The sequence below is a fragment of the Bubalus bubalis genome, chromosome 17, assembly GCF_019923935.1.
Source record: "Bubalus bubalis isolate 160015118507 breed Murrah chromosome 17, NDDB_SH_1, whole genome shotgun sequence".
In the NCBI taxonomy this organism is placed as follows: Eukaryota; Metazoa; Chordata; class Mammalia; order Artiodactyla; family Bovidae; genus Bubalus; species Bubalus bubalis.
In genome coordinates this window covers 62,522,657-62,542,003 of record NC_059173.1, presented here as the reverse complement: position 1 = coordinate 62,542,003, position 19,347 = coordinate 62,522,657, and the positions used below count along the sequence as shown (strand labels likewise).

Sequence of the window (19,347 nt, the reverse complement as noted above, 5' to 3'; positions counted from 1 at the left end):
CATTGCTGCTTTAATGATATTTTAACGTTTATGTGTTAAGTCCTATGAACTACCTTTGTCTGATTATAAAATTCTTTCTGAGAACAATATTTCTTTGATTACCAAGACCAAAAATGACCGGGTTGGGAAATTTTCCCCAACTCTTTCATATTAAAATGGTTTTTAGCAGGTAGAGTACCATTTGAGTGCATACATGTATGAAGAAATTTCAAGCAAAATCAGCATAGCACTCATATAGCTGCAAGTAAGGTTTTAAGTGCCATAGGATTAGCTATTCTAGAAAGAGTAAGTTTTTACATGTAGATGTTTTTCTGCTGAACCAGATCAAAGAATGGCTGTGTATAGGACACTGTCTGTAATTTGAACTTGAAGTCCATTTTTTGGATAAAACTTCATTATGACAGGCTGTTCCATTTATCTTTCGTACTCATCTTTATCTTAAAAGGATATCTTAAAAAAGATCTTAGAGATCACCTATTCAACCTTTTTTATTGGGATTATTATAGCCCAAAGAGGAAAGGTGGCTTTGTTAAGGTTTTAGCAGTTAGTGGCTAAGCTAAACCGAGAACAGGAGGCTTTCTTGCTAAGTCCCTGTTCCTGCCTTTACCCCTGTATGTTTGGGACTCATATCCAATGAAGATGTTTAGCTGTAGTAAGATGTTAATGTCTTGTGCATGCTATAAAGAAATTCTGACATTCAGAGGCACTCAATGAGCTTTGTGTTCTGATAAAACTCAACATTTAAGAAAAGTTCAAGACCTGCTTCCCTCTCTTGCTCTTTCTCTCCTCCCTGCCCCCACTTACAAAATGTGCCAATGCATTTCCTAACACTGGATGGATACCCTCCCAACCATGTACCATCTTTCAGTTTCAGAGATATCACATCATAGGATGTCAGTGGAGACGGGAGTTTTCCTGACCTGTCCACCCATCATGGCCTGTCTTCTGTGTTAATAATGCACTTGGTTGTGGGATGGCTTGCTGAGCTTGTGAGGATAGTCTGTCTCCCTGGATGCCTTTCTCCCTGCTCTCTGCAAAGCTAAATGAACCATAGGGGAATTGAACCTATAACCTTGGCCTCATTAATTTACCTGCAGTAAAAATCTCCTTTTGGAAATGTATGTTCTGCTGTGATGAGATTAAGGGTGTGATTTCATTCATTCAGTAAATAGTCCCAGCCTGACACTAATGGCAGCATAGAGCACAGAGAGGCAGAGGACAGGGTCTTTGCCCTCGAGGGTTTGAGATGAGTGCTCCAGTCAAGAGTGGCAGGGCAGAAGTGATGACCACGGAGGCAGCGGGATTAGCAAAATGCAAAAGTAAATCATGAGAACAGAGAGGGTTGTGTCCTGCCGGGAGAACATCAGGGACCCTTGAAGGATGGACGGGTTTTCCAGGAGTTGGACTGGGGGTGGGTATACAGACGGTGGTGCCCAAGCCCGTGGACGGGGAGATTGCAGTGTGGTGAGCACAAGCGCAAGAGGACCTGCAGGAGAAGGCAGAGGAGGAGGAGGCACACAAACATTATCCTGATGGTGGTATTGGGCACAGGGATGATGGAATATTTCTAACCTGAAAAGTAATAGAATCAGAGCTCTGTCACAGGAAGTGTCTTTGTCAGCCACCGTAGAATGAATTGGAAGGGAGGCTAGGGTTGAGGGAGAACCCTGAGGAAGTGATGAGGGTCTGAAGCAGGCTTCCCAACAGGGTGAGGGGAAGTGATGGAAGTGGGTCAGGGCCAGACCAGCAGGGCTTGGTAACTGAGTAGATGTGATACTGAGTATTTGTACCTGGGTGCCTAGCAGATGGCAGTATCCTTCCTGAAGCCAGGAGAAGACAGAGGCAGGGCAGTTTTGTAAAGGAAGTGAACACATAAAATTGGAACATCGGGGAGAGGTTGGAGTGGGATGTAAAGATTCAGAAAGTCGTTCAGCAGGAGAGCTGTCTGAGCTGGGATAAGTGGATGAGATCATCGAGATAAACTGTAGAAATGAGAATAAAGATGTCCAAAGGTAGAATACTGAAGAAAATCTACACTGGCGATCAAGACAGTGAGAAAAGAGCCTCAGAAAAAGAGTGAGCTCAGTAGACCATTACAGACACTGAAGAAGCAGAGCACTGCTGAGAGGTACGTGGAGGCGCTCTTGTAATTGAGAGATGTCAGCAAACAAGAAGGGAAAATAACCCAGGTTTGCTTTAATTCTGTCATTGGCCAAATCATTGTTTTAATTGGGATTTCATAATGCATCTTTTTGATGCTTCTCTTTGACTTTATCTTAATTCAGTTCCACCATATACTTTTCTCGAGAGAGAGAGTTAAGAACCAAGCACATTCTTGTATGTAAGGAGTGCAGTAGGAGTTCAGAATTGATGATGGTTGTGAAAAGGCCAGTCATCTTAGACCCCTCATTTATCCCAAGTGTTAACAGGAGCCTTATACGTACCAAGGACTGTGCCATGCCCTGCGGACACAGTGGCAAAGAACCACAGACACAGATCCAAGCCCCTGTTGAATTTACCTTCTTGTGTGAATGAAGCAAAATCAAGAGTAAAATAAAGAGACTAAAGAAGGAAAATAGACAACATGTTCAGTGGTGACATGTGCTAGGGAGAAAATAAAGCAGAAGAGGAAGGGGGTTCAGAAGAACGAGTGTTTTCAGTCAAGAGGTCAGGGAAGGACTGATTGAGGAAATAACATTTGGATGAAACCCTGAAGAAGCAGGGGACATACATATCTAGGTGAACAGAGGACAGCACGTGCCAAGGCCCTGAGGTGGGTGCATGCCCGGTGTGTTTGAGGTCTGGCAAGGAGCCCAGTGTTGCTGAAGGACAGCAGGCATGTGAGAAAGGTTGGTAAAGTTATAGGAACCATTCTGGGGCCCTGTGGTCATAGGTTGACCCTGACTTTTCCTCTGAGTGTAAGGGAAAGCCCTTGGATGGTTTTGAGCAAAGAAATAAATAAGAATCATTCTGGCTGCAGGAGAAGGAAGAGGAGAAGGACAGACAGGAAGATCAGTGAGCAGGCTTCTGCACATCCTGGGAAGAGGTGTTGGTGGCATGGACTAGAGTGGTCCCAGAGGAACTATGGGAAGTGATCCAAATATGTATGCTTTCGGAGGGTAGAGGAAAGAGAAGTTAACAGATTGAGAAAGAAAACAGAGGCAAAGAGTCAGGGATGAGTCCAAGTTGCTGTATTGGTCTGCTAGGGCTGCGTAACAAAGCACCACAAACGGGTAGCTGAAATAAGAGGAATGTATCCTTTCATGGTTCTGTAGGCTTGGCCATGCTTAACGTGTCGGCTGAGTTGGTTCCTTCTGAAGGCTGTTGGGGAGAGTCTGTTTCATTCCTCCCTCCTAGCTTCTGGTGGTTCGTTGGCCTTCCTTGGCTTGTAAGAGGATCACTGCCTTCATCTTCACATAGCGTTCTGCCTGTGTGTGACTGTGCTCCAATGTCCTCTTTCTAACAAGAACATCAATCAAACTGGACTAGGGACCCACCCTTCTCCAGAAGGACCTCATCTCAACCAACTATGTCTGCTGTGGCCGTATTCCCAAATAAAAGTCCACTAAATCCAAATAAGATTTAGTTGTAGGTGAAAGACTAAAAATAAGATTACCATGCAATCTAACAGTCCCACTCCTGGGCATAAATCCAGACAAAACTGTAATTCAAAAGGTATTTTGTACCCTCATGTTCATAGCAGCACTATTTATGAAAGCCAAGACATGGAAACAGCAACCTGAATGCCAATTGAGAGATGAATGGATAAAGAAGACGTGGTACATATATGCAATGGAATACTACTCAGCCATAAAAGAACAAATTAATGCTATTTGTGGTAACATGGATGCAAGTAGGGATTATCATCCTAAATGAAGTAAGCCAGAAAGAGAAAGACAAATACCATATGATCTCACTTATATGTGTAACCTAAAATATGACAAAAATGAACCTATGTACAAAACACAGAAACCAGCTCACAAACATGGAGAATAGACTTGTGGTTTTGAGGGGGTAGGGAAAGGATGAATTGTTAATTTGGGGTTCGCAGGTGTCAATATCACGTGTAGAATGGGAAAACAACAAGGTCCTTCTGAATAGCACAGGGAATGGTATTCAATATCCTGAGAATAACCATAATGGAAAAGAATATATATACGTGAATAACTGAGTCTCTTTGGTGTTCAGCAGAAATTAACACAACATTGTAAACTGACTATACTTCAATTTTTGAAAAAAGATTGCCCTCTGATGCCCTAGGGGCCAGGACTTCAATTTACGGATTTGGGGTGGGCAGGGAACACAATTCAGTCCATAAAAGTTGCCAAGAAAATGTTTTTGGAGAGAAGAGGAGAGTTCCAAAGACTAAAGTTAAGAGGCTTTTAAGTTTGAGGACCCAGATCAAAGTTCACAAAAATGTTCATTACAAATCCCATGTATGCTTGTAGTTGTGGAAAAGCACTTACATGTTAGTAATGACTTTTAAGCTATATTCTAATTGTTTATGGCTTCCTGGTACTTCCCTGTGCAGCATAGGAAAGTCAGACAGAGTATGGATTGAGTTTTACTGGCTAATATGCCAAAGAATTTATTGGTGCTGAAATGGAATGTTTTGAATGTCATAAAGAAGTCAAAGGACACTAATAAAAATAATAAAGAGCACTTTTCTCAGAAGGAGAAACAACTTTGGAGAACCTCATTTCAGCCCTTGATTTAAGAAGTCATTTTCTAAAAAGTCAGTCATGCTACAGTGCTTGAGCAGTAGCTCCTTCATCTGTTTTTGATGAGAATGTAGTTAAAACATATAAAATCATTTAAAAAAATCATCAAGGCAATAGTACCACATTTTAGCTAATTCGAAAAATAGAGAAATCATCATGGTAACTTAACCATTCTAGCCTTTTGATAGGTTTTCTTTGAGTCTCTTTTTCATGTTCCTGCTGTTTAACATAGAGACAAAAGCTTGGATAGCAAGGTGATGGTAGAGACATACAACAAATCTACCCGACATTTCCTCAGCACGTCCAGCTCAAATTTCTCTTGCCTTCCAGCTCATATTGCTCATTCTGCCTCCTCTGCCCCATCTTTGTCTGGCTAAGGTCTAATTATCCTTCAAAACTCAGAAGGCTTTGGGGAAGCCTTCTGACTGGTGTATTCCCACCCTTACTGGTATGGAAAGCTATGCCGCCATATTACCCCACACCTAAGCACATACCGTAATACTCCACGCCTTCACCAGCTTTGATGAAAGGAGCTGGGCAGTTATTTCCTCAGGACCTTTTGCAGGACCTGTGGGTAGATATTCAATAAATGCATGTAGACTAGGAAAGAAAAAATTATTTGCCTGGTCCACATCTGCCTCTGAACCATGAGACCTTATTAGAATTTAAAATCGTTTTGTTCAGATTGTGCCATAAACCAATACAGGAATATGTAATATGTCTTGAGAACAGTCTCCTTAAAAAGTGTTCCATGTATATTGTTGCTTCAGGGGTTAAATGTATCCCTCAAAACGGAATCCTTCAGTTTGTAGCCATGAAAGTCACCTTAGATAGTTATATGTGGCTTGTTATTAGTGTTGACTATGTCCCTTCTCAGGTGGCGCTAGTGGTAAAGAACCCGCCTGCCAATGCAGGAGATGCAAGAGATGGGGGTTCAATCCCTGGGTCAGGAAGATCCTCTGGAGGAGCACATGGCAACCACTCCAGTATTCTTGCCTGGAGAATCCCATGGATGGAGGAATCTGGGGGGGTCTACAGTCCATAGGGTCGTAAAGAATCGGGCACAACTGAAGTGACTTTAGCACACACACATGTCTCTTTAAATTAGTAAACACAATGAACTGAATTGAACATGCCTAGGTAAGTTAACGTGGAAAAAATGCAGGAGCTTAGAGGTGAAATTGCTGGCAAAAGAGACAAGAATTAATTTTAATTTGTGCATTGCTTTGGAGAGGGGAGAGTTTTTCACCTGGCATAATTGAGATACAATCTGAGTCCAAGTGAAGAGAATTGAGAAGTATTGCAATAGCCCTTTGATGCCAAAAATACTTTCGTGATGACTTGGCTCAAGATTTCTCTCCTCCCTGTTCACCTAGAATGCAAATAATATTTTTGGTACGCAGTCTCAAAATTAGGAAAAGGAAGAAAAAGTTTACATGAGATTGTTTATAGTTTCCTAGTACTGAGAAGAGGCTTTGCTATAGGGGATTCTTGATACATTACTCCTCTTATGAAGGTTTGGCCTTCATTTCCTACATGAGATGGGACCTTATTGAATTGATTTATGGAACCAGGATGAATGACAGATATTGAGCTAAGCTGTACAGCATGTCAAATGTGCCACTGCAGTGTAGTTACTTAAATCTTGATTTCTTTCCCCAGCTCTACTTTACGAAGTGTTTCTACTGGATCCTCAAGACCTTCCAAAATATGTTTGGTGTGTGGGGATGAGGCTTCAGGATGTCATTATGGGGTGGTAACCTGTGGCAGCTGCAAAGTGTTCTTCAAAAGAGCAGTGGAAGGTAAATGTTCATGTGGGTGTCCTTTACACATTTTTTCCTCGTGTATAGTTTACTCGCACAGTTAACTCTATAGCATTAATGAGAAATAATCAAAAAGTGTTTTTAGATATAATCTGTCAGTGAAAAAGAATAATAATGCCTTGCCTAAAAATCACTTGGAGATTTTTCACTGAACCATATTTAATGGCCAAAATTTGAAATTGTGGATTGGGAACAACCAGTCAAAAACACTGGTTTTTTGGTTGTTGATTTATCTCAGTTTGTTTTTCACTGAGACTTAGAGAAATAATTATATGTCACCAGAATTTAATTTGCATGATCTAAAAGGGCGTTTTTTAAACAGGATGTCTGCCTAGTCTGTGTTTCTATATAAATATATGTGTTTGTGGCAAGTTAAAACATATCAGGATCATGTGTGTAATTTAAGTTGTATTCCTCACGGAATTATGTCATTTAATAGCTGCTTGAGATTCCGTGTCTCCATCTGAGTCCTAGTTTTGTTCTTACTGAAAGTTTTCAAACCATTATATTAAATGAAAAATTGTACTGAGATTCAAGTATATGCAGGATATCTTTTGCTTCCGTCCAAGTAATCGTACTTCCTAAAAAGAAATGGTCTTTTGGTTTGTTTCTGCCTTACTCCAGCCTCACATCCAAGCAATTAATTAACATCATATTCAGGCCAGATGGTTTAATTAATGATGAGCACTAAGATTGGTCAAAGTGTAGAATTTTTTGTTATCAGGAGAAGTATTGTGTTATAAGTATTATCAACACTTATTCTCACTAAAGAGTTCAGCTTCAAGATATCTGCAGGTATATTGCTCAGAATATTTTTCTGAGAGATGAATTGGTGCTTTAGAGACTTTTAAGCATACATGATTTGAATGTTTCATCTTTATTTTGCTGATTCTTTAGAGACTTTTAAGCATAAATGATTGGAATGTTTCATCTTTATTTTGCTGATGACCACAGGAAATGTCCTTAGTTCTCAGATGAAAAACGCTGACTGAGTAGTTATGTCTGTGCTTCTGAGATTGATTCTGCATTATTTAATTGATAGCACATGATTCATGTTATTTACACAATTAATTATTTAATAGTCCCCAAACCCAGCATTGAATTGATAATAGGAGTTCTGTATCTATTTCTCAGGAGATGCACTCTTGTTACAGGTGACAGAAAATTCCACAGAAACTGGGTTAAGAACAAATGGAAATTCATTGGCTCACATAAGTGGAAAGTACTCTTATGGGTGTGGCTTTGGGCAAGCCATGGTCTTAATCCGGGTCATTCACACGCAGTCTCATTCTCTCCATCGCTTGACTTTGCTCTGGCTCTCTTTTCATGTATTTTCTCTCATGATGATGAGACAGCCACCAGACCTCCTTTAAAAAGGGGTTTGAAGTTCCCAGGAGTTATTATAAAACCCCCCAATTGAATCTCCACAGTCTGACTTGACTCACACGGCCCCCTCCAAATCAGTTACCATGGCAGGGGAGGGCAGCAATCTGATAGGCTGGTTCTGGCCAACCTGAACCACTTAGACCAACTGTGGAGATGAGCGTTTCCTGGAGAAGAAGGTGGGGTCTATTATGAGAAGGCTGATTTCTTCTTCTGAAAACAGGGGAAAGAAGTATGTATAAAACTGAAATCAATATAATTTTTTAAGACTGTCTACCTGCCACCCTCTTCTTTCTTAACTCTGTGATTGACTCAGTAATAGAAAAATAAATAAGGTTTGACATCTTTCTTATGCCACTATATACCTTCCAATATAAGGGTTCCCCCCCAGGCTCATTAATGTGTGAACAAAGGTGATAAGTAAAAATAAAGCAGTGAGAGAAGGGCGTTTAGAGAGAGTGTCCTGTATTACCCTACCTTCAGGTCAGCTTTCATATCAGAGCCCACATTTTGGCTATTTACAAAACCTGCCCTTCTCTGCGAAAAGGTTTTCTAGATGTTTTTGCTTAGTTATTGTTGTTTTAAGTAGTTTCTCTAGAAGTAGCTAAGGAAGGAATTGTTTTTATAACTGAGGAACATATAAATATGGAAAAGCCTAAACGTGGATACGCTTTTGTTTCATTGGAGTGCCAATCAATAATAATGGATAATGAACTTTGATGAGTGCCTTTTAAAACTTTTATTAATATAGCATATTTACTCTTTATTTGGTAATTAGAATTTATCACTCAAATATAAACTTCATGAGAGTAATGACTTGTTTTTGTTTTGTAATTTGTACTTGCTTACTCTTATCTCTTATCATGGGTGCCTGTGAAAGAAATAGGACCACCTTTGAATCAAAATTTTTTGGTTTAATAAGAAATTATTTTTAAAATATTTTATCTAATTCAGGGGATTAATTTCACAAACCTATGGTATATGAGAAGGCAATGGCACCCCACTCCAGTACTCTTGCCTGGAAAATCCCGTGGACAGAGGGGCCTGGTGGGCTGCAGTCCATGGGGTCGCTAGGAGTCGGACACGACTGAGCGACTTCACTTTATTTTTTCACTTTCATGCATTAGAGAAGGAAATGTGTTCTTGCCTGGAGAATCCCAGGGACGGGGGAGCCTGGTGGGCTGCCGTCTATGGGGTCGCACAGAGTCGGACATGACTGAAGCGACTTAGCAGCAGCAGCAGCAGCTTACCTGGGCCTCAGTTTCTTTATATACACAAGGAAAAGGTAACATTGCCCTACTTAATGCTTTGAAAAATTACATGAAAACAAGATCTTTTTGCAGATTTTATAAATCATAAAGTGGCATCAAGCTATTAGATCTTGACTCTTCTTTAAAAACAAAATGCTGAAGTTCTTTGGCCATGTCTGTACACAGGGACCATGTAAATGATTCAGTAACGTTGCATGGTTAGGTCTGCATTTTTTTGTCATTGCAGCTTCATTTTTCCCATAGTACTTTATTTTGCCCATAGAACTGGGCTTTGCAATTGTAAGATCTTTCAAGACTAGCAGTTCTCAAAGAATGTAGGGGCCAAGGGTCAAGCGTGGGCGAATGGAGGGTCTTTCAAATTTCCCTTTAAGGACTTTTCCACATTTTCCAACATGGACTGAACTACCAACATTCACCCCCATAACGAACCTTCAGAGCTGACTGGGTCAGTGCCACCTGGGAGGGCTGCACAGTAGAGAAAATATTGAGAGATACCAAGTGAAATTTCAGCGTCCCTGTTTGATGTCTTTAGGACAGGAAAGGACCTTATCTCTGGAACCTAGCAACACTGCAGATATTTATTGGCCGCTAAAAGGATGTTTGAATGTACCCGTGAATGGACCTATATGACATAGAGCATTCCAGGTTAAATGACTCCTCTCCTCCCTGCAAATCAGTAAGTTAGCAGTAAACCTGGCCCAAGAATTTACACAGGCCTTTTGACATGTAATCTGCAACTTCTAATTCTACTCTGGAGTTTTTACTGTCTTTGTCTCTTTTCAACTGTAAATTGCCATTGGTTTCATCACATGTGTATTTTACTTCGCGATCCCTCAATGAATAGAGCTGACTACATTCAGCAGGCTATTTTATAACCTAATTTTGTTTCTGGATGCTCAGTATACAGGTAGTGTCTGAAAGACACAGCCACCACAAATCACTGCAGTGTTGTAAGAGAAGAAGAGAGCTCATTATTATGTAAAGTCAGCTGGACTTGTATTTTTGTAAGCAGACCTGTTAGGCTAAAGAGGCCATATCTTGGTATGGCCAGTCAAATCATATGATGCCTGTTTCAACACTCAGACCTTTCCCTTTAAGTTAAGAGACTTATAAATCTATTTCCTGAAATGACACGGCTTTGAAAGACCTAGTTGCAGATTAATCTCTGGAGTCCTTGGATTTGCAGTATTTAAGGTATACAAATCTGGACATATACTCCTCATCCTCCTCCTGTGTACTTCACAGCATATTGATGAGAAATCTTGCATATCATCAACAGTATCCTTTGGGGTGAAAATGTTTTTAAGGATCTGTAATGGTTGCCTGAGAGTTAATTTTCTTCACTTTTCTAAACTTGAATGAGTAAACTGAACAGAGGGAAGTGTATCTCGCTGTTTCATGGACCCAAGTTATGCCCGTCAGGCTGTGGACTCTTGAGCGAAAGGACCAGCAAGTGAGAGTGTGAGCAAATGTGAGGTCTTGGGGGCTGGACGATTGATTGACAGTGAGATTATCCTGCAAAATAGAGCACTTAAATTGAGTTTGACACAGGATTAGGATGGTATTACACAGTAATTAATACAGCTATTGCCTTATAATTGGCAACATAAAATTAAGGAAATAACACATACTTTATTAGATGTCTTCGGTCATGGTGTGATATATTCCTCCGTGTGCCACATACGGGAATCTAGTGCACACCAGAGGCCATGAGCCTCCTGTAAAACTGCTGTCAGAGGTCACAAACCAGAGACTGTTCTGACTTAGAGTTTTCTCATGAAACACTTTAAAGATTAAGTCTTTCTTTTTCCTTGTACCAGAAATTAGGAACCAGGTAACCTGATTCTAGCTACTTAAGCACTTAAATAAATACCTACCCGGTTGAACATATCTAGGACTTTTATAGACACTTCTTTCCTCCTGACCTAAGCCCAAGGCTTTAGTGGTTTTTTGTTTGTTTGTTTTTAATTTTTATTGGAGTAGAGTCAATTTACAATGTTGTGTTAGTTTCAGGTGTACAGCAAAGTGAATGTTGCACATACACATATATCCACTCTTTTTTAGATTATTTTCCCATATGGGCCAAGGCTTTAGTGTTAATTGCAAATGTTTGCCCAGATTTTTTTTTTTTAAATATCCTTTCAGTTGGTTGCCATGGGAACAGCCATGACATTTAGGCCAACCTGGAAGGTCAGGGAAGCTTCTTAAAGAGTTGACCCCCAAACTGAATCTTGAAGGATTGAGATTGGCAGTGCTGAGGGGGAGAAAGGACAGGCTGTCTGCACAGGGCACCAGAAGCAGTTCCGTGTTACCCCTGGGAATGTGTGAGATGCAAGGAGATAGGAGGCAAGACTAAGGTGTGGATTGGACCCAGGCCCTGGACTCTAAGGAGGGACCTGCATTTATTCCTGGAAAAAACAGACCCTCTCAGTGTTTCCATGCAGCAGAATGGTGAGCGCAGGTTCACATGTAAGATCTGGCCGTAGGGAGGTATATGCTTATTTAAACAGGGTAAGCTCCAGTGGCTCTTTCAAGTCATTTTCATGAGAGATGACGAGAGATAGAACAGTGTTAGGGGTAGAGAAGAGCGGACAGCGTGTGAGGACTGTCGGGAAGTAACACTGGTGGGTCTGTATTGGACGTAAAGAAGCAAAGCTTTGGGATGTTTCCTCAAGCTTCACTGCTTCTGCCCTCTGCTGAGATTGGGGACCTGGAGTGGGAGCAGCTTTGGGGTTATGGGAGGCAAAGGTCATTCATTCAACAAATATATATTCTGTATTCACTGAATGGCAGGCACTATTCTAGACAAGGTCTTCTCAGGTGGTGCTAGTGGTAAAGAACCCACCTGCCAGTGCAGGAGATGTAAAAGATTCAGGTTCAATCCCTGGGTTGGGAAGATCTCCTGGAGGAGGGCATGGCAACCCACTCCAGTATTTTCGCCTGGAGAATTCCATGGACAGAGGAGCCTGGCAGGCTACGGTCCATGGGGTTGCAAAAGAGTCGGACACAACTGAAGCAACTTAGCAGCAGCAGAATTCTAGACAAACCTATGGACTTCTTGGATGAAGATCAGGTGAACAAAATAGACCAAGATCCTTGCCACGGTGGAGCTTACATTCCAGTGAGAGGTAGTGGAGAGATTAAACATAATAAATGAGTTATTTGTGTAGCATGTGAAAAGGTGATAGCTGCTCAGGAAAATAAGCACTGCCAGAATTAAGGGGGTTGGGATGAGATTCTGTTCAGGACAGTGAGTTTGAAATGTCAGTAAACCTTCAGACGTGTCTAACAGGAAGTTGAATTTGTGATTCAGAAGGTTGGGGAATAGGGCAGGATGGAGAATAAAGGTTTATAGAATCATCACCCATGAAAATAGATGCATTTGCCCAAGACATAGACAAGGAATAAGGCAAGATTAGAACCTTAGAGAACGTAAATCTAGTGCATTGTGTGTGTGTGTGTGTTACACATGTGTGAATAATGTCCTCCAAGTTGTACACAGAAAATTTTTAGTTACTTTGTCTCTGGTTCTTCCAAGTTGAGCTGAACTTCAGATAATTGCAGCTGTGTAACTTTCAATTCCAGTTTTTGCTCTTTATTTATCATTAAGCTTGATTCTTTTTGAATCTCAGCCAGTCCAAAGCCCCCAACCAAACATGGTAGCAAGGAAATTTGATTTGCCAACCCTGGACAGAAATAATGCCACATATGTGGCAGATGCTCAAGCCACATTTGTTGATCAGTGATCACCATAGTGTGTGTGTGTAGGATTCCCCTTGATTCTGTCACAGTTTCTCTGAAATCAAAACTATGTTGAAGTGATTTATTTGAAAATGATTTTGAGTAGGGACATGTAAACCAAAAGTAAAGTAGTATTCCAAAGAGAAGTTCTTGTTGTTTAAAATTTTAAATGAAGAACTTGCCTGGTGGTCCAGTGGCTAAGACTCCAAGCTTCCAATGAAGGGGGCATGGATTTGAACCCTGGTTAGGGAACTAAGATCCCACATGCCCTGTGCTGTGGCCAAAAAATTTTAAAAATGAATAAATAAATTTAAAAAATGTAAATGAAGGTGCACTTCATGTAGCAAATTTGAAAAGTCTAAATTGGAAGCACAGTAATTTTCAGGTATTTCCCGTGCCTTGGTGTTTGTTTGCAACCCATCTGTCTAGTTCTAAAGCAACTCACAGGTTTCCATGAGACAAAATGAAATTTCTTCTAAGTGAAATGAAAAGCAGGACAAAGGGAAGATGAGAACAAGAGAAAGGAGAGTGAACCAAGAATTGGGATAGAGAAAGTATGCCCTTTGACCTTGGCAGAGATCAGCCACATACTGAGCTTTCTCATCCCAAGCCCGCATTCAGTGGTGACTCACCTGACTTACAGTGTTCTTAAAGACTAGATTAGGAAAGCGCCTATTTAGAAGAAAGTTTTCATGAGCTGCTTTGGTTGTAATGTGCCTCTACTTTTCATGTGAATTATAACCCTGATGCTGGGAAAGATGGAAGGCAAAAGGAGAAGAGGGTGGCAGAGGACGAGATGGTTAGATAGCATCACAAACTCAACGGACATGAATTTGAGCAAACTCTGAGAGATAGTGGAGGACAGGGAAGCCTGGTGTGCTGCAGTCCATGGGGTTGCAAAGAGCTGGACATGACTTCGGGACTGAAGAACAGCAATAACCTGAATTTTTTTTTTTTTAAAGCAACTCTCCCATTGGTATTAATGGAATTGTTTGGCTTATCTTAAGGTACACTGCTAGAAACATGCTTTATTCTGTCAACTTCCTGCACCTATAGTAATCACTGTTATTCGTGGAGCAGTTACTCAACCCAGGCAGGAACTGTGCTAAGTCCTCCATATTTTGTTTCATTTTTTCCTTGTAACCACCTTGTTCAGCGTGAATGTTTTGCACGGTACAATCTTTAAAACTGAGCCCTTTAAGTATCTTTATGACAAGGAAGACAGTGACTATTTTTTAGCAAGTCTTAATGGTATGATCCTTCAATTCTTAAAATTAATAGCCACAGTAGTAAATATTTGAGTACTTCTTTTGTGCCTATTATGCTAAGAACTTTATTACACATTATCATTTTAATCCTCATGATAATCCTATTAAATAGGTATGATTATTATCTCCCTCATGTTAGTTGTTAGTCATCTGAGGCAGGCGAGAGGCGAGTAAGTTAGTCCGAGGTCACCCAGATCAAATGAAGTGGTGGAACTGGGATTTGAACCCTGGAAGCCCAGGCCTGCTGACTCTGTCCACTTAGCACACAAGCTGTACTGCCCCACACAGAGGCATATCAGAGCCCAACTATTTTTACCCTTCGAAAAGTAGGGCAACATTTCTGGCTTTAGAACACTTACGAAGAGCACATTATAATTTAACAGTTACCTCGCTATACCCTAAATAATTAACTCCTAGCCATTCCAAGTTGAAACTTTCATTTGAATTTCTGTTGCCCTAATGGGAAAGAAATTGGGTAGTCTCTATTTTTCTTCTTAAGGAAAGAACTCCCTATTTTTTAAAAAATTACCATTACCACCCTAAAGTACTTCTTTAACATCTTAATCTGAAGCCTTATGGAAAAGTTTTATCTTCCTGTGGTTCATTTCCTGTGTGTGATAAAAATTAGATGTAGCCTATCGGGCTCAGAGAACCACTGCCGGAAGAACCTTTCTTCCCGAAAGCTGAAAGCCCCAAACCCTTCAGCCCTGCTGTCCACTTGATGCCTGGCGGCTCAGAAACTGACCCAAGAGCCAGAGGACGCAGGGCTGCTCTCGCAGAACCCACACCCAGGACGTGATTAGGATCATACTGCTTCTGTGATTCCCTCCTGAGAATGATTTGACATCGAAAATGAAAATTGCTCAATTGACTGCAGTCAACATAGCTCTGGAAGATGGGAAGGATGAGGAGGCATTTAGGCTTTAAAGTGGAGGCCAGTGGTGGAGGGATGGGAAGATGGGGGCTTGAACTTGAGTCTGATCAGTAAGACAGTACAGTGAGGGCCTGACCAGTGCCCAGAAATGGAGAAGGTGGCTGAACAAAGACACAGGGGCCAGGTGAAGGCTGTCATGGTGCAGTGAGAAGTCTCAGTCCTTCTTAAACCCCATGAGTCTTCTATCAGGAAAAAAATCATTGCAGGAGTCCCTTGGACAGCAAGGAGATCAAACCAGTCAATCCTAAAAGAAATCAACCCTGAATTTTCATTGGAAGGACTGATGCTGAAGCTGAAACTCCAATACTTTGGCCACCTGATGTGAAAAGCCAACTCATTGGAAAAGACCCTGATGCTGGGAAAGACTGAAGGCAAAAGGAGAAGGTGGTGGCAGAGGATGAGATGGTTGGATGGTATCATTGACTCTTTGGACATAAGTTTGAGCAAACTCTAGGAGATTGTGAACAGGGAAGCCTGGAGTGCTGCAGTCCATGGGGTCGCAAAGAGCTGGACATGACTGAGTGACTGAACAGCAATAACACAGCATAGGTAGGGTTGCCCCTTGATGTCTATGCAGCGGCTCATGGCAGGTACTGCCTGGAGGAAGAGATGACTGGAATGGGATTGTGGCTGATGGAAAGTGGAAAGGGCCTAGCTTGGGATGGAATTGGGGCAACTGAACAGAAGGCCTGATGGGAGAGGTGAGAAGGAAGAAGGGGCAGGACCTCATGATGGGTTAGTTCTGAGCAATGTTGGAGGTCTCTGATGGAGATTTGGGAAGAAAACACTTGGAGAATGGAGAGAATGAGAAGCATTTAAAACTGTCGAGATTGAATCACCCAAAGAGATAAAGCAGTCGGTATGGAAAAGCAGAGACAAAATTCTAAAGCAGTTCAATTTTTACCTGGAGATATTTCCTTGTGCATTTTAAAGTGCCCAACTAGGTATCGGTTAGTTTGGCAGATTGGCTTAATTTTAGGCAACAGATGTCAGCGACTGCTTGATTTGGTGCAGAACATGGGAAGTTAGGCAGTGGAACTGAAAGCCTGGTGAAGGTGCTGGGTGCTCAGCACTGGTGAAACAGGCCTGCGGGGTATGATGATGGTCGGGTGGCCTTGTGCCACTGTTAACTGCCCATATCAGAGGCACTAAATGATGATTTTAGCAGCTCATGACGTCACAGGAAAATACAACATGAGATACTAATGATAAGGAAGGCAGAAACATTCTGTAGCCAAAACAAAATGCCCATGTTTCAGGTCTCCAAAAGCTTTGCTCTAATTTTTTTGCTCTTTAAAGACAGACATATTCAGCATAGTGACTTTTTTTTTTCCTTTTACCCTTATTCCTTGGGTATTTTTGTTCACTGCCCATCCTGACTTCTTAGGGCAGGAAGAGAGTGAGACTTATGATTTCTGGAGAGATGAGATACCTGTAAAAAGGAGTAGATAGATGTATATGTTTAACTGATTTACTTTGCTGAACACCTGATACTAACACAGCGTTGTAAATCACTCCACTCCAATAAAATCTTTTTTAGAAAGATGCCTGTAACATGTACACATGCAAGCACGCAGTGTGTTCAGAGCTCTGCCCCACCTCACCCTGTCACCCTGTGAGAGGCATGCTCAGCGGAGGGGGAAAGCGCGAACACCAGCAGGAAGACTCCAGAACCACCTGAAATGATCACAAAAGCATCTGTGCACATGGTCATCTCCTCTGAATCTCTCATAATTATGTACCTCCTCCCTCCGATATCTGAGACCAAATCCACTTCTAGGGAGGTCACCCCCAAGAAATGAAGCTCACCCCTCTCAGAGCAGAGCAGCTTATTGCCCGTGGCCCTTGGGTTGGCCCTGTTTGAAGCTCTTTTCCATCAGTGTCAGCACTTGGAATGTGTTGATTATGACATTAGATTTACAGAAGCATCGCCTTCCTGTCCTTGCCGTGTTGCTGATTAATAGTGAACTCTTCCACCATGTAGAAGAAAGCCCGATCCCTCCGGAAGAGTGAGAAGTGTGTTGGGTTGGCCAAAAAGTTTGTTTGGGTTTTTTCATAACATCTTACAGAAAAACCCAAACAAACATTTTGGCCAACATATTTTCTCCTTATAAGTATCAGGCTAAAGGCTCTGTGAGAGCACTGGCCTTTGACAACCTGATTCAGCTTCACAGAGAGGTTCTGTTTACTTGTTTAATGGTAAGGCCAAACCTGGGCCTCCCACATCGCAGGCAGATTCTTTACTGTCCGAGCCACCAGGGAAGCCCTAGACCACAAAATCAAGCAAATGAAATAAAAGATTAAAGAATAAAACTCTAGGGGGTCATCATAAATGTGAACAAGAGTTGAAAAGTCACTTGTGGCAACTTAGGGGGCATAAGTGGGATGAAGTTTTTAGAAAGTTGAATTGAAATTCACACACACAGCACTGTAGATGAGTGAAAGTGAAAATGATTGTGGCTTAGTCGTGTCCAGCCCTTTGCAACCCCATGGACTGGAGCCCACCAGGCTCCTCTGTCCACAGGATTTGCCACGCAAGAATACTGCAGTGGGTTTCCATTTTCTTCTCCAGGGGATCTTCCCGACCCAGGGATTGAACCTGGATCTCCTGCATTGCAGGCAGATTCTTTATCATCTAAGCAAATATATAGGCTCGATAAATTATATTTGTTTCAAAGGAGTCAAAACTGTATAACTGGCAGGGGCACACAATTACCTCTTCCCTCCGAATCCCTTCTTTTATTTTCTTCTACAGTTCTGAAGGAAGAACCAGGGCTTAAGTTTGGAGATTCACACCATCCTTTTAGAAGCCATAATGACCACTTAATGTCTTAGTGAAAGGCTCCCTGGCTATTATCCAGCAGTTGAAACCCTGCAGGAGTTCTCCAGTTGTTGTTGTTCAGCCGCTAAGTCAAGTCCGACTCTGCAACCCCATGGACTGCAGCATGCCAGATTCCCCTGTCTGTGTGATAATACATCACCAGCACAGGCTCTAGGGTCATCTTTATATTAAGTTATAGCGTGAGTAGAGAGAGAATAGACCCTGGGGTCAGACAATCTGCTTTGAGTCTGGAATGATTTGAGCAAATATGAACTTCTGTTTCCACTTCTGTAATCAAGAGAAAATAAATCTTGAAAGTATCTGTCCTACCCATGGCTCAGAGTGAGGAGGATAAAAGTTAGTTCACCTGTATTGAAACTGCTTTAGAAACAATTTTTGTAAAGGGTTTGTAAAGGGTTACTTTACAAACACTGCATTTAAAAATCAGTATGCCCTTCTGAAGTCATTAAATTAGTATGCCTTGGTTCTCAATAAATTATAGAATATTTAATTCCAGCTACTTTTTGCATATGTTAAATATTTGCTTTGAAGGGGTAAAAACAGTAAAAATTAAAAGAAAAGCATATTTCACTTTAGGTAAGACTTAGGCAGGTCCATATTGCTCATGGACTGAAGGGTAATACTGGGAAAACCTTTGTATTTAAATCAGGGTTTTTTTTAACTTTTTATATTATGTAGGAGTATCTGGTGATGCTGGCGGTAAAGAATCCTCCTGCCAATGCAGAAGACGTAAAAGACACAGATTCTATCCCCGGGTCAGGAAGATCCCCTGGAGGAGGGTATGGCAACCCACTCCAGGATTCTTGCCTAGAGAATCCCTTGAACAGAGTAGCCTGGCAGGCTATAGTCCATGGGGTCCAACACAATTGAAGCAACTTAGCATAGTTGATTAACGATGTTGTGTTAGTTTTAGGTGAACAGCAGAGTGATCCAGTTGTATTTATTCTTTTTCAAATTCTTAGTTCATTGTAAGACCAGGATTTAAATTTAATCTGCCTAAATACAGGATCAGACAAAGAACAGAGAGAGTTTTCACACTCTTTTTACATCTTAAACAATTTTGGAGATCACAACTACTTTTTACTTTCTTCCTATTTTAATTAATTGCACCAGGATTTCTAAAACACGCTGCATTCTCCTGCCCTCCCACCCATGCTGACCAGCTTAATTGGAAAACCAGTACAGAATTAGTCTAGGTTGATTGTTTTTCATCCGGCCCGTACCAAGCATTTTCCCAGTTGAACCAGGCTCAGCAATTTGATATTGCTAACATTACATGAGCACTAATTGTCCTGTTTTTTTATTATCCAATTTGAATTGAAGTTGCATTCAGAAGGAGAATAGGAATGAAGATTATTAGTAGC

The 19,347-nt window shown here is 41.3% G+C and overlaps 1 protein-coding gene across 9 annotated transcripts in view; it reads left to right on the top strand.

Moving 5' to 3' along the window:
* NR3C2 (nuclear receptor subfamily 3 group C member 2) overlaps nt 1–19,347 on the top strand; it is a 437,470-nt gene that overhangs the window by 209,916 nt on the left and 208,207 nt on the right. For 7 of the 9 annotated variants that reach the window (XM_006044233.4, XM_044930658.2, XM_044930655.2 and 4 more), the window contains exon 3: nt 6,384–6,535. In XM_006044233.4, coding sequence (XP_006044295.1) covers nt 6,384–6,535 — 152 coding nt within the window. The remainder of the gene's footprint in view (nt 1–6,383; nt 6,536–19,347) is intronic. The other 2 variants (XM_006044235.4, XM_044930653.2) reach the window with 1 other exon arrangement.